We start from the raw sequence: 10,278 nt of genomic DNA on the forward strand, positions 1-10,278 counted from the left end.
CAAAGTGCATTTCCCACATGGGTGGCAGTATAGTCTTCGAATAGGCCATTCTTCGCCTTAGGCCGTTGGCCCTCGTTAGTGTCTTTTGTTGTCGAACCTTGTTTTTTCTTGCTTCATCCGCCGAACTATAAACGATTGTGTGCATATTTATTATGCAGTGGTTGAATGTAATACTTATACTTTTAGGTAATGAAATGTTCTTTATAAAAAAAATATGTCGAGAAGGATTGGTTTAGCACAGCTCTCTGGATCGTGGAATTACCGGCTTAATTTTCCACTGTCGACATTCTGGGGTTTACCTATAGTTTCACCTTAGAGACCGTTTGCCATAGTAACACAACACTATGGGCGACGACGGCACCGCTAGTCGTTGGCTGCTAGTGCATCATTTTTTACAGGCATGTAGATATTTTTTTGATAAAGAAATATCTTTATATACAGGAGATACCAACTATATCTCGTATCTTTTTTCGATAAAGAAAATATATTAATATCAAAAGATATCAAATACATCCAGCCTATGCAACAACGCAATGCCCTAATAACATTACAGATGCACACAACAAAAAGAGAAAAAGAAACTAAGAAATAAAAGTCCCACTACAGTATCCCAGCCGTAGCAACAGTATAACATCCACCACCAGGACAACACCTGAAATTCAGACTCTTCAAAAGCGACGCATCCAAGAAGGTAACTGATAGGGCAAAGGTGTCCGATCTTTCGATGAGATGAGGATAACGTCGATTTGTTGGTGGAGTTCGTGTTTGACGATACGACTACACGTGCAAAGCTCGTACGCTAATGCAATCGCTAGGACAATCTCCAGGAGTTACTGATCTTGCGGATACACGATCAGCCTGACCAACGAGGATCTTAATTCCTACCTGAAATCGAGAACAAGTAAGAACTAATATTGCAATCAGAATATTACAGATGAAAGATGAAAACTTTATTGAACAAGGTGAGATTCTGAATAGTCGGTCTTGTTCTGGGTGTTGGCCTCAAAAGAAGCACACGAGAGTTACAACAATGGTTAACTTTTAATCTAATCAAAATCCGAGTCTAAACATGACGGTTATGGAGGTATTTAAAGGAGGAAAATGTGGGATTTTGGCCAGCCATGCGTATGGTGGCCGAACCAAACCCTATAAGGCCTTTCCCCTTCAATATGGACTCTAAAAAATGGCTGACTTAATTCCTGCAAAAATAACATGGACCTGGTCCAAAAACTAAAGGTGACACAACACCATGTAACTATATGGATGAAATTACGAAGTGGGAAGCTCTATATTTCGTTCATGTCTTCATCTCTTATTATGGTGGCCTCAAAGTTCCGAAATCTCCACTTGTAGCGTCCTCTTCAATCCTCATATGTTTGCTGCCATCTCCTCCATGTGTGATCATGCTCCAATGCTTGTTCTTCTCATCCATGCTAGATCCATCATTCCTAAGAGTAACAAATACATCTGATTTAGGCAGCATCATATTCTCATGTATGTGAGGAATAGTTCCAAGAAACGAAAGTACCTGATAGTTAAATTGTTTGGTACGCGATTGAGTGATTGGTCCTTGTATTTGTGTGGTTGTAGGTACAACGGTTGTATCAACAGATGGGATGTCCTCATCAGTAACAGTGCACCAGCACCGCCGTTGCCCGATCAAAGATCTTAGGTTTTCACCCTGAAGATAGTCTTCGCTCTCAAAACAATGCCTTCAACAAGGACATTGCCAGACACAACTAGTTAAGGCCAAACATTGGGTTTTCATTCTGAAAGGTAAGACTCCGAACTTCACATGTGATGTCGCCCCCACTTTCATACCACTGTTGCGAAGTTCAGAACACCAAGCAAGCCCCTCAATAACGCAAAGACTTGAACCTCCATTAGCTAGTCCTCCAATCGGGCCTGTATGATATTCTCTTCTTCTGACTTCACCATGGATCAGCTGTCACTTGGTGTCAACACAGAAAAGAGCTTCGCGCAGCACCCTACAGAACCAAACGGTCGGAATAAAAGCATGGGTGAACACGACCGAATACCACCGATCCAGCAAAATCCATGCAATAGAGGCACTATTACATTTGGCGGTGGCGCCTTCCGGAACTCAACACTCCGGCCAGATCACGAAGGGCAGGCCTTAGGCAGGTGTTTATCTTCGCCCAAGAGAGACCCTAGGACCGATGCATTTATTCAGGTCGGCCCCCCCACGCCGGCGACCATCCCAGGTTGGCCATGGTTGCCGCCGGAGACACCAAGCAGATCGCATAGTCCGGAGACACCGCACACGGCTGGGCACCGCCGCAGCCGAGAGCCAGCCCTCCGGCCACCGATAGGCGAGGAGAAGGGGACCTAGGGTTTCCCCTTGCAGTACGCCCCCACCCCTCCCTCCGCCCTCGGCATGGCACACCACCGCCTCGTCGTACGTCATGCCATCACCGTGCCGAGGCCATGCGCCGCCATCAAGGTCCCCGCCGATAGGGCCGCGCCCCAGCCAGCCATACACGGTGGCCCTCCGCAGCCAGCCCGAACACCGACAGATCTGGGTGTGAAGCCCACGGTCCGCGGCCTCCACGCGACCTCCACGCAGAGGACAAGCTAGGTCAGCACCACCCGTCACCACCGCGTCCCCGGGGCCACCGCCCCGGCTTCCAGCGCCGGCGAGCCTCCAAGCCCAAACGGATCCAGGTCGGACCCATCTAGGCCCAGATCAGGCCTTGGCCGGACCAACGCCCGCAGCAGCACGACAGGGGCATCGCCGCCGCACACCATGCCACCAAGCCCTCCGTCGCCACTCCCCAGCGCCCGTAGATCAACCCCGCCGCCCGGCCTCCGCGCGTGGCGGAGTAGGCAGGAGCGGATTCCGGGCCTTAAGCGCGTCCACCATGGCTCTCCCCCAGCCACCTTCGGTGGTGAGGGGCGCCGCCACCGCTGGAAGGCCAGCGGCAGCGGCAGAGAAGAGAAGGCTACCTAGGGGGGCCGACGGCAGTGCTTGTGTCTTCCCCCCGAGTCGCCCGCTGCGGGCGACATGAGGAGCGCGTCGGTTCTACATCTCGTATCTATCTGCACCAACATAATGTCAAAAACATATCTAGACATTGAGAATGTACATTGTCAAAAGGAAGAAAAAAAATCTCTGCCACAATTATGAACGACTCATCAGATGTATCCAAACCACCACCAATAGGAACAACTGGACTCCATAAGAAGTTCTTCAAATTGTTCAAAAAAATCGGAATATGGTTTTTCTGCTCCTGAATTTATATGCTCCTGCTCATGACTGCCGTCGACCGAGAATTAGATACACCATTTCTTTACTTTGGGTGTTCTCATGTAAGATGTAATCCCACATTCCCACGTTCAAATTTAATGTAGTTTTTAGATCCTTTGTGTGCGCTTCCCTAGAAATAAAATAACTTTGGCCAATACGGCTAGTAGAAGACAAAATATTGGTTGGCAGCATATATAAAACCTGCACTTGCTGTCTGCCACCAAGGAAACTTTCCTTTGAGCGATTGAGAGAGCCAGAGGAAGAAGCAATGGGAGGTGGCACCGGCGCCGGCACCGCGGTACTCCGCGATGTTTCGCCGTCGACTCTACTGGCCAGCGCCGCCGCCATCGCCATGATGTGGTTCGTAGTGCAGATGCTTGAGTGGGCCTGGTGGAGCCCAAGGCGCATGGACCGGGTTCTGAGGGCCCAGGGCCTCAGGGGCACCCAGTACCGATTCCTCAAAGGCGATCTCAAGGAGGAGCAGCGGCTCAAGGGGGAGGCCTGGTCCAGGCCCGTGCCCATGGATCGGGCACACGACATTTTCCCGCGCGTCGCGCCTCTCCTCCACCGTGTCATGAAGGACCACGGTATGCACCTGTGCCAGATGCCATCTGCTTTGTGTAGATTCCAAGTACAGTACAAGGACTATCTATCTTTCATGTTACCGTCAGAAAGGAACCATCTTATTTCGTACTACCATGACTGAATTGCCAATAATCCTTGTAGGATGATCAGAGTAAATGGCAGACTGCTAGTTTGCATTCTCCTTCTGATTACAAGTACTATCTTTCATGTTACTGTCAGAAAAGAATCATCTTATTTCGTACTACCATGACTGAATTGCCAATAATCCTTGTAGGATGATTAGAGTACATGGCATAGACTGCTAGCTTGCATGCTCCTTCTGGTTTTGAAATCCTTCCAGGTGAACTCTTCTCATCTGTTAACTGAAATGCAGGTAAGGTTTCATTCACATGGTTTGGGCCATACCCAAGAATAACAATCGGCGACCCGGAGTTGGTTCGAGAAGTTCTATCGAATAAATTTGGGCATTTCGAGAAAACAAAGCTAGTCCGCCTTGCGCGGTTACTTGTTGGCGGGCTCGCAACCCTTGACGGTGAACAATGGGCCAAACATAGAAGGATTATGAATCCAGCCTTTCATGCAGAAAAGCTAAAGGTATTAGTAAAATTTATGTTTGCCAATGCAACAAATGCGTAGTGTATTTTTCATTCCGAGTATGAGCTGTTAATTTTGTCTATCTGTCCCTACCTCGTCTAGAATGATAATCTTAGTCTAGCCTTTTATGCAAAGCTCAAACTAAAAAGAGGAAGTTTGCCTTGTTACTACATGCTCTATACTTTAACTCAAAGTTATACTAGGATGGAGCTAATTTGTTGAGCCTCTGACCATTATCTTGGAAATGATTACAGCTGATGTTGCTCTCTATGTCTAAAAAAAGTTGCAGAGCACATTTGTTGACCTTCTGACCATTCTCTTGGAATTGATTTTAGCGGATGTTGCCATCATTCTCTGCCTCCTGCAGCGACCTAATTAGCAGATGGGAGAATTCAGCCAGTCTTTCTGTTGGAGAAATAGAGCTTGATATTTGGTCAGAGCTCCAGAGTTTATCAGGGGATGTCATTTCAAGAGCTGCATTCGGCGTTACCAGCCAAGAGGGAAGTCGGATTTTCCTCCTTCAAACAGAGCAAGCAGAACGCCTTATTCAATCTTTCCGGACTAATTACATCCCAGGCTTCTCGTACGATCCCCATCTTCTTTATTTTTTCTGCCCAAATACATAATTCCCACACATATGGAATTCTGTACTCTAGAATGCTTCTTATCTGTATCATTGGTTATGTCCACTTACTTTGCTGAACAAACCACTTTTCGATTTGTGTCCATTTCCTTCTCTAAAACTATCCATTTTTATCCCGAGAGCTAGCTAGCAATTTTTTTTCCGAAATGGAGTCAAAGCTTTGCCTCATCTCATTAGTTAAGAAGAAGTCTAACAACAATATAGTTTTTGCTTTTCAGGCTATTGCCAACAAAAAACAACAGAAGGATGAAGGCTATAAATACAGAGATAGAACAGATGCTAAGGGGCATAATAGAGAAGAGACAGCAGTCTATGAAAAATGGAGTGATTCACAATGATGATCTACTTGGCTTGCTACTGGAGGCAAATACAGATTACAGCGACGCCGATGGCAAATCTAGCAAGGGGATGACCATGGAAGATGTAATTGGTGAATGCAAGTTGTTTTACTTTGCAGGAATGGAGACTACCGCCGTGCTGCTTACATGGACGATTGTGGTGCTAAGCATGCACCCGGAGTGGCAGGATCGTGCCAGGGAGGAGGTTCTGCAGGTCTTTGGGCAAAACAAACCAGATTTAAATGGCATTAACCGCCTCAAAATTGTGAGTACTTAGCTTTACCAGCTTGCCTATATAAAACGAGTTAGACCATTGCAAAGTTCTTTGGGTCGGATTCTGTCATTGATCTTCTGCTGATTTGTGACAGGTTGCCATGGTATTTAACGAGGTCCTGCGTCTGTACCCGCCCGTGGTGCTCATTAACCGCCGGACATACAAGGAGATAGAGCTGGGAGGCGTCACCTACCCTCCGGGCGTGATGCTTGCGCTGAACATCATGTCCATCCACCGTGACCCTGCCATATGGGGGGATGACTCCGACGAGTTCAACCCGGTGAGGTTTGCAGAGGGCGTGACCAAGGCGTGCAGCGACCCAGGGGCCTTCTTCCCCTTCAGCTGGGGGCCGAGGAACTGCATCGGTCAGAACTTCGCGCTGCTTGAGGCCAAGGTGGCCATCAGCATGATCCTTCAGCGCTTCACGTTCGAGCTCTCGCCGTCCTACGTGCACGCGCCCTGTACCGTCCTCACACTGCACCCGCAGCATGATGTCCCCCTTAGGCTGCGCCGTCTCTGAATCGACCGTCGTCCTAAAATATTATGTATTTGTGCACATCCAAAGTTTCCTGGAGAAAAATGTTTCTGAACATCTGATGCTAAAGCATAAATGCCATTTTCAGGCAATATATAGAAATCAGAGCCGATGTATTGATACTTGGTTACCGTGCTAAGAGCCAAACATTGGGGAGTGGCCTTACAATCTTCAGACGGCTCAATCTATCAAAACCTTGTCCCTTTTTTTCCCAGGTGCTGAAAAACTTCCTTTCGTACCAACTCTTGCCAGTCCCAGTTCATCCTTACCACGATTTATTGTCCAAATGAGCAAGGTTCAGTTTTGTGTTTTGGGAGTAGCTACACCCATCTTACTTATAGAGTTGGTGATTGTGTTTGACACGACGAAGAAAATACCTGCCGTGACCCTTGTGTGCAACCCCTTAAGTTGAGCACGGTTATTACGCAAACGTTTTGTGTGGATGCAGAACCTATATGTTTGGGAGAGTTTTCAGTGTCATATTTTCTGCAGCCTTATGAAAGGAGTTTCTTTGGATGACAGTTGCAGACTCTGGAGCAGTTAAACTGGATGTACTATTTCAATTTATTCATAACTTTGAAAAACACACAACAATACAACATTTAGCTATGTTTATTCAGCTCAGGCTTCAACTTTAAACTACACACAAAATATGAGCAAATTCACTACCCGGCTAGAAGCATGGTCATATCTTCTTCATCCTAATTTGAGCACCATGCTGAGGGTGGAGGGTTATCACAGTATATGGTGCGTGAGTATAGGACGGCGAGAGCTCGAGAGAGAAGTTCTGCAGGATGGTGCTGAGAGCCATCTTGGCTTCCAGCAAAGCAAAGTTCTGGCCGATGCAAATCCGAGGACCCCCTCCAAATGGGAAGAAAGAACCCGGATGCTTCGCTGCATTCGAGATGCCATCAGCAAACCTCTCTGGGTTGAATTCGCTCGCGTCTTTTCCCCATAAATTGGGATCATGGTGGATAAAGAGAATAGGCAACATAAGGTTCACGCCTGCTGGATATTTGATACCACCGAGCTCCATTGCTTTGTATGTTCTTCTCGTTAGAATGGTTATTGGCGGGTACAATCTAAGAACCTCATATAGAATCATTGTTACCTGCAAATAAAACACACAAGATAAAGATCCCTTCTCCAATCCTTCTGAACTTAAATCACAATGTCTTCCTGTTTTGCTCTGAATAAAGTCTTTTTAATGACACGGTCAGAGATTTGTGAGAATTTGTTTTCAATCAAATGTATATGCAAATATGTGGTACAATTTTAATACTACGGAAATCTTATATGTTATATTCTTGGTACTTATATTGTCATATTGATGAAGGGGGTATTGCTTGTGCTGTTATATTACCCACTGCAATCTGTGAAGTAGGAAATGACAGAATATATATTTCAAACTTACAATCTTTAGGCGACTCAAGTGCTCGAAATCAGGTGTGGTTCTTCCAAAATGGTACAACACTTCATCTCTTGCCTTCTCTTGCCACTCTGGGTGCATGCTGAGCAGAATTAGTGTCCATGTGAGCAAGACTGATGTTGTCTCCATACCTGCGAAGTAAAATAGCTTGCATTCCTGGATTATTTCTTCAGTACTCATTCCTAGATCTGCTTTCCCATTGGATTCCCGCATATTTGACTCCAACAGCAATCCTAGCAAGTCATCACTGATGGCTTCACCATTTTTAATAGCTTTGTCTTTTTTTCCAATAATCCCTCGCAGAATTGTGCGGATCTCACAGTCAATTGCTCTCATCCTTTTGTTATTTTTTGTAGGTAGGAACCTGCAAATACTCTGATATGTCACAACAGTATTTTCTGTTATTTTTTAAGTTTAACATTCAAAAGGTAAAAGTTTTTCTTTACATTAGTCTGCTATTTTCTTCAACAAAGTTCTTGCATTTAAGAAAATTAGGTCTACCATCTTATTTTCCGATTCCATTTCAGCACCTCTACGAGTTAAAGTGCATGTGCCTAAACTACATAATTTTCGTCAAACACCACAGATCTTGTATGCACTGTACTGCTCCATTTGGGAAGAAAAATGAATTGTGAGTGCTATGAGTTTGTGATATGAAGGTTACAACTACTCTTATGAGAAAAACATGTGTGCTTGGCAATCACTCGAATGTGCAAGTTGATAGACTTTTTTCTTCTTTTTGGTGCAAGAAGAGAAGAACGTACCAATAGCCTGGGATAAAAATAGTCTGAAAAGCCATTATTAGGCGTTCAGCTAGCTCCCCTTGCAGCTGGAATATTTTCATCCCCTCTTGATAATTGCTACCAAATGCTGTTCTCGAGATGACATCTCCGGTAAGATTCTGGAACTCGGGCCAGATGTCAATCTCAGATGATCCTTGTGTGGACATTGAATTATCCCATCTAGTAATCATTTCTTCGCAACAGGTAGCGAACACAGGCAGCATCCTCTGTGATTAATGAAGCATCATCCAGACAGTGCATTATCGTTGATTAGGCATGATGATTTCAAAGAGAAAAATAGTGAAAGCAACTAGTACTATAGAATTCCATCGAGTAGTACCTTTATCTTTTCGTTGTGAAAAGCAGGATTCAAGATTCGCCGGTGCTTTGCCCATTTCTCGCCTTGATGATTTGCAAGCCCGTTGGCAAGCAGCTTCCCAAGACGGCTGCTCTTTTGTTTGCCATAGTGCCCAAACTTGTTGGACAGAACTTCTCTCACTAACTCCGGGTCAGGAATCATCACCCTTGGTGTTGGGCCAAACCAAGTGAATGAAAATTTTCCTGCATTTGTAAAGTGATCTTTGTTACATGGCAAACGAAGTGCACCTTACAGTTCCTTAGTTACTCCTGTCTAGTACATCATGCTATGTATCAGTAGCTCAGATTGTATTGCTGAGAAAAGAATTCAGAGCGTTTGAAAAGCTCAGAACTGTAAGTGTGCAAGACTGCGACCCAGGTTTCTCCAACCTAATGCATACTCGTAATTTGCGATTAGTCCAAACTTCAGTCATACCAAGTTCAAAATGCCAACACTACCGGTTGGGACGTCACAAAAAATGAGAAGGAAAGCAAGAATTTCTGAATTTCTCACCGTTCTCTTTAATAACGTTGCTGAACATGGGCTGCACGCGCTGGATGATGTCGTGGGAGCCGAGCGGCAGGGGCTTGGACCGGGCCTCTCTGTTGAGCCGGGCGTTCTCCGGCACGTCGCCGGTGAATAGGCGGTACTGGGTGCCCCTGAGGCCTTGAGCCTGAAGGGCCCGCCGCAGCCGCCGCGGGGTCCACCATGCCCACTCCGCAATCCAGGCGGCCAGCCACAGCAGCGCCATGGCCGCCGCCGCGCCTGCTAGGCTCCACGGAGAGGCCTCCCCCAGCATCTGGAGAGCTCGGGTCGCCATCGGAGCTGTGAACTAAAGGAAAGCAGAGGCTGGCTCAGGTGCTCATGCGCTCATATTTGTAGGAGTTGTACGATCGAATCGCGTATTCAATCCCCATGTGCGTGGAGTTAAATATAGGACAGGTAGCTCGCCATGTATGCAGCTTGGGGACTGCCGAGAACCAACCTGTGGTGGTGGTTAGGAGGGCACCAGAATTCAAACCCCACGTTTCATACTTTGGTCTCCTTAAATGCAGAATATTTTTCAGTCAGAAGCGATTGTTCCCATCAACAGCAAGGTGTTTGTGGTGATTTTATCAATCTCAAGACCCGTCGAATGAAATTTCTTCGACGCAGTCTCTTAGAGGTGCTCATAGGGATAGGGTGTGCGTGCGTGCATTTATAGGGGTGAGTGTATGCGCGTATATGTGAGCATCTATGTGCGTATTGTTTTTCGCAAAAAAAAAAATCTTGGAGACTACTGCTTTTCATTTAGAGTCGATACAGCACCCAACCAACCGGTCCTACGCGAAATAACCAGCTTGTCCGCGGGAATACAAACACAGTCTAAATTTAGGGTCAAAATCCATGGGTGTGGATGCTTTCTACATGGCCTGCCCACCAGTGGCACGGAAGCCATCGTATTCAGACGGAGGCAAAAACCCTACCTAGCA

The 10,278-nt window shown here is 46.3% G+C and overlaps 2 protein-coding genes across 2 annotated transcripts; one reads left to right on the top strand and one right to left on the bottom strand.

Annotated features, from left to right (window-relative positions):
* Nucleotides 1–3,481: 3,481 nt before the first annotated feature.
* On the top strand, nt 3,482–6,367 carry LOC127343025 (cytochrome P450 CYP72A616). The gene is made up of 5 exons (XM_051369102.2): nt 3,482–3,855; nt 4,227–4,447; nt 4,783–5,030; nt 5,309–5,693; nt 5,797–6,367. The coding sequence occupies exons 1-5, from the start codon at nt 3,537–3,539 to the stop codon at nt 6,220–6,222; spliced, it is 1,599 nt and encodes a 532-aa protein (XP_051225062.1). The 5' UTR covers nt 3,482–3,536; the 3' UTR covers nt 6,223–6,367.
* Nucleotides 6,368–6,777: 410 nt separating this feature from the next.
* Nucleotides 6,778–9,733, bottom strand: LOC127343027 (cytochrome P450 CYP72A616). The gene is made up of 5 exons (XM_051369104.2): nt 9,320–9,733; nt 8,789–9,009; nt 8,431–8,675; nt 7,652–8,030; nt 6,778–7,348 (listed from the first exon to the last, which is right to left on the bottom strand). Exons 1-5 carry the CDS (start codon nt 9,624–9,626, stop codon nt 6,923–6,925), a joined length of 1,578 nt encoding a protein of 525 aa, XP_051225064.1. The 5' UTR covers nt 9,627–9,733; the 3' UTR covers nt 6,778–6,922.
* Between the last annotated feature and the right edge of the window lie 545 nt (nt 9,734–10,278).

The sequence above is a fragment of the Lolium perenne genome, chromosome 3 (assembly GCF_019359855.2).
Source record: "Lolium perenne isolate Kyuss_39 chromosome 3, Kyuss_2.0, whole genome shotgun sequence".
Taxonomy (NCBI): domain Eukaryota; kingdom Viridiplantae; phylum Streptophyta; class Magnoliopsida; order Poales; family Poaceae; genus Lolium; species Lolium perenne.

Excerpts from the sequence above, each read along its gene's own strand:
- LOC127343027 (XM_051369104.2), bottom strand. The coding sequence starts at position 9,626 with ATGGCGACCCGAGCTCTCCAGATGCTGGGGGAGGCCTCTCCGTGGAGC. Across the intron at positions 9,010-9,319 it reads CAACGTTATTAAAGAGAACG|GAAAATTTTCATTCACTTGG; the intron begins GTGAGAAATTCA and ends TTACAAATGCAG. Across the intron at positions 8,031-8,430 it reads ATTTTTATCCCAGGCTATTG|GTTCCTACCTACAAAAAATA; the intron begins GTACGTTCTTCT and ends GAGTATTTGCAG.
- LOC127343025 (XM_051369102.2), top strand. The coding sequence starts at position 3,537 with ATGGGAGGTGGCACCGGCGCCGGCACCGCGGTACTCCGCGATGTTTCG. Across the intron at positions 3,856-4,226 it reads CCGTGTCATGAAGGACCACG|GTAAGGTTTCATTCACATGG; the intron begins GTATGCACCTGT and ends ACTGAAATGCAG. Across the intron at positions 5,694-5,796 it reads GCATTAACCGCCTCAAAATT|GTTGCCATGGTATTTAACGA; the intron begins GTGAGTACTTAG and ends GATTTGTGACAG.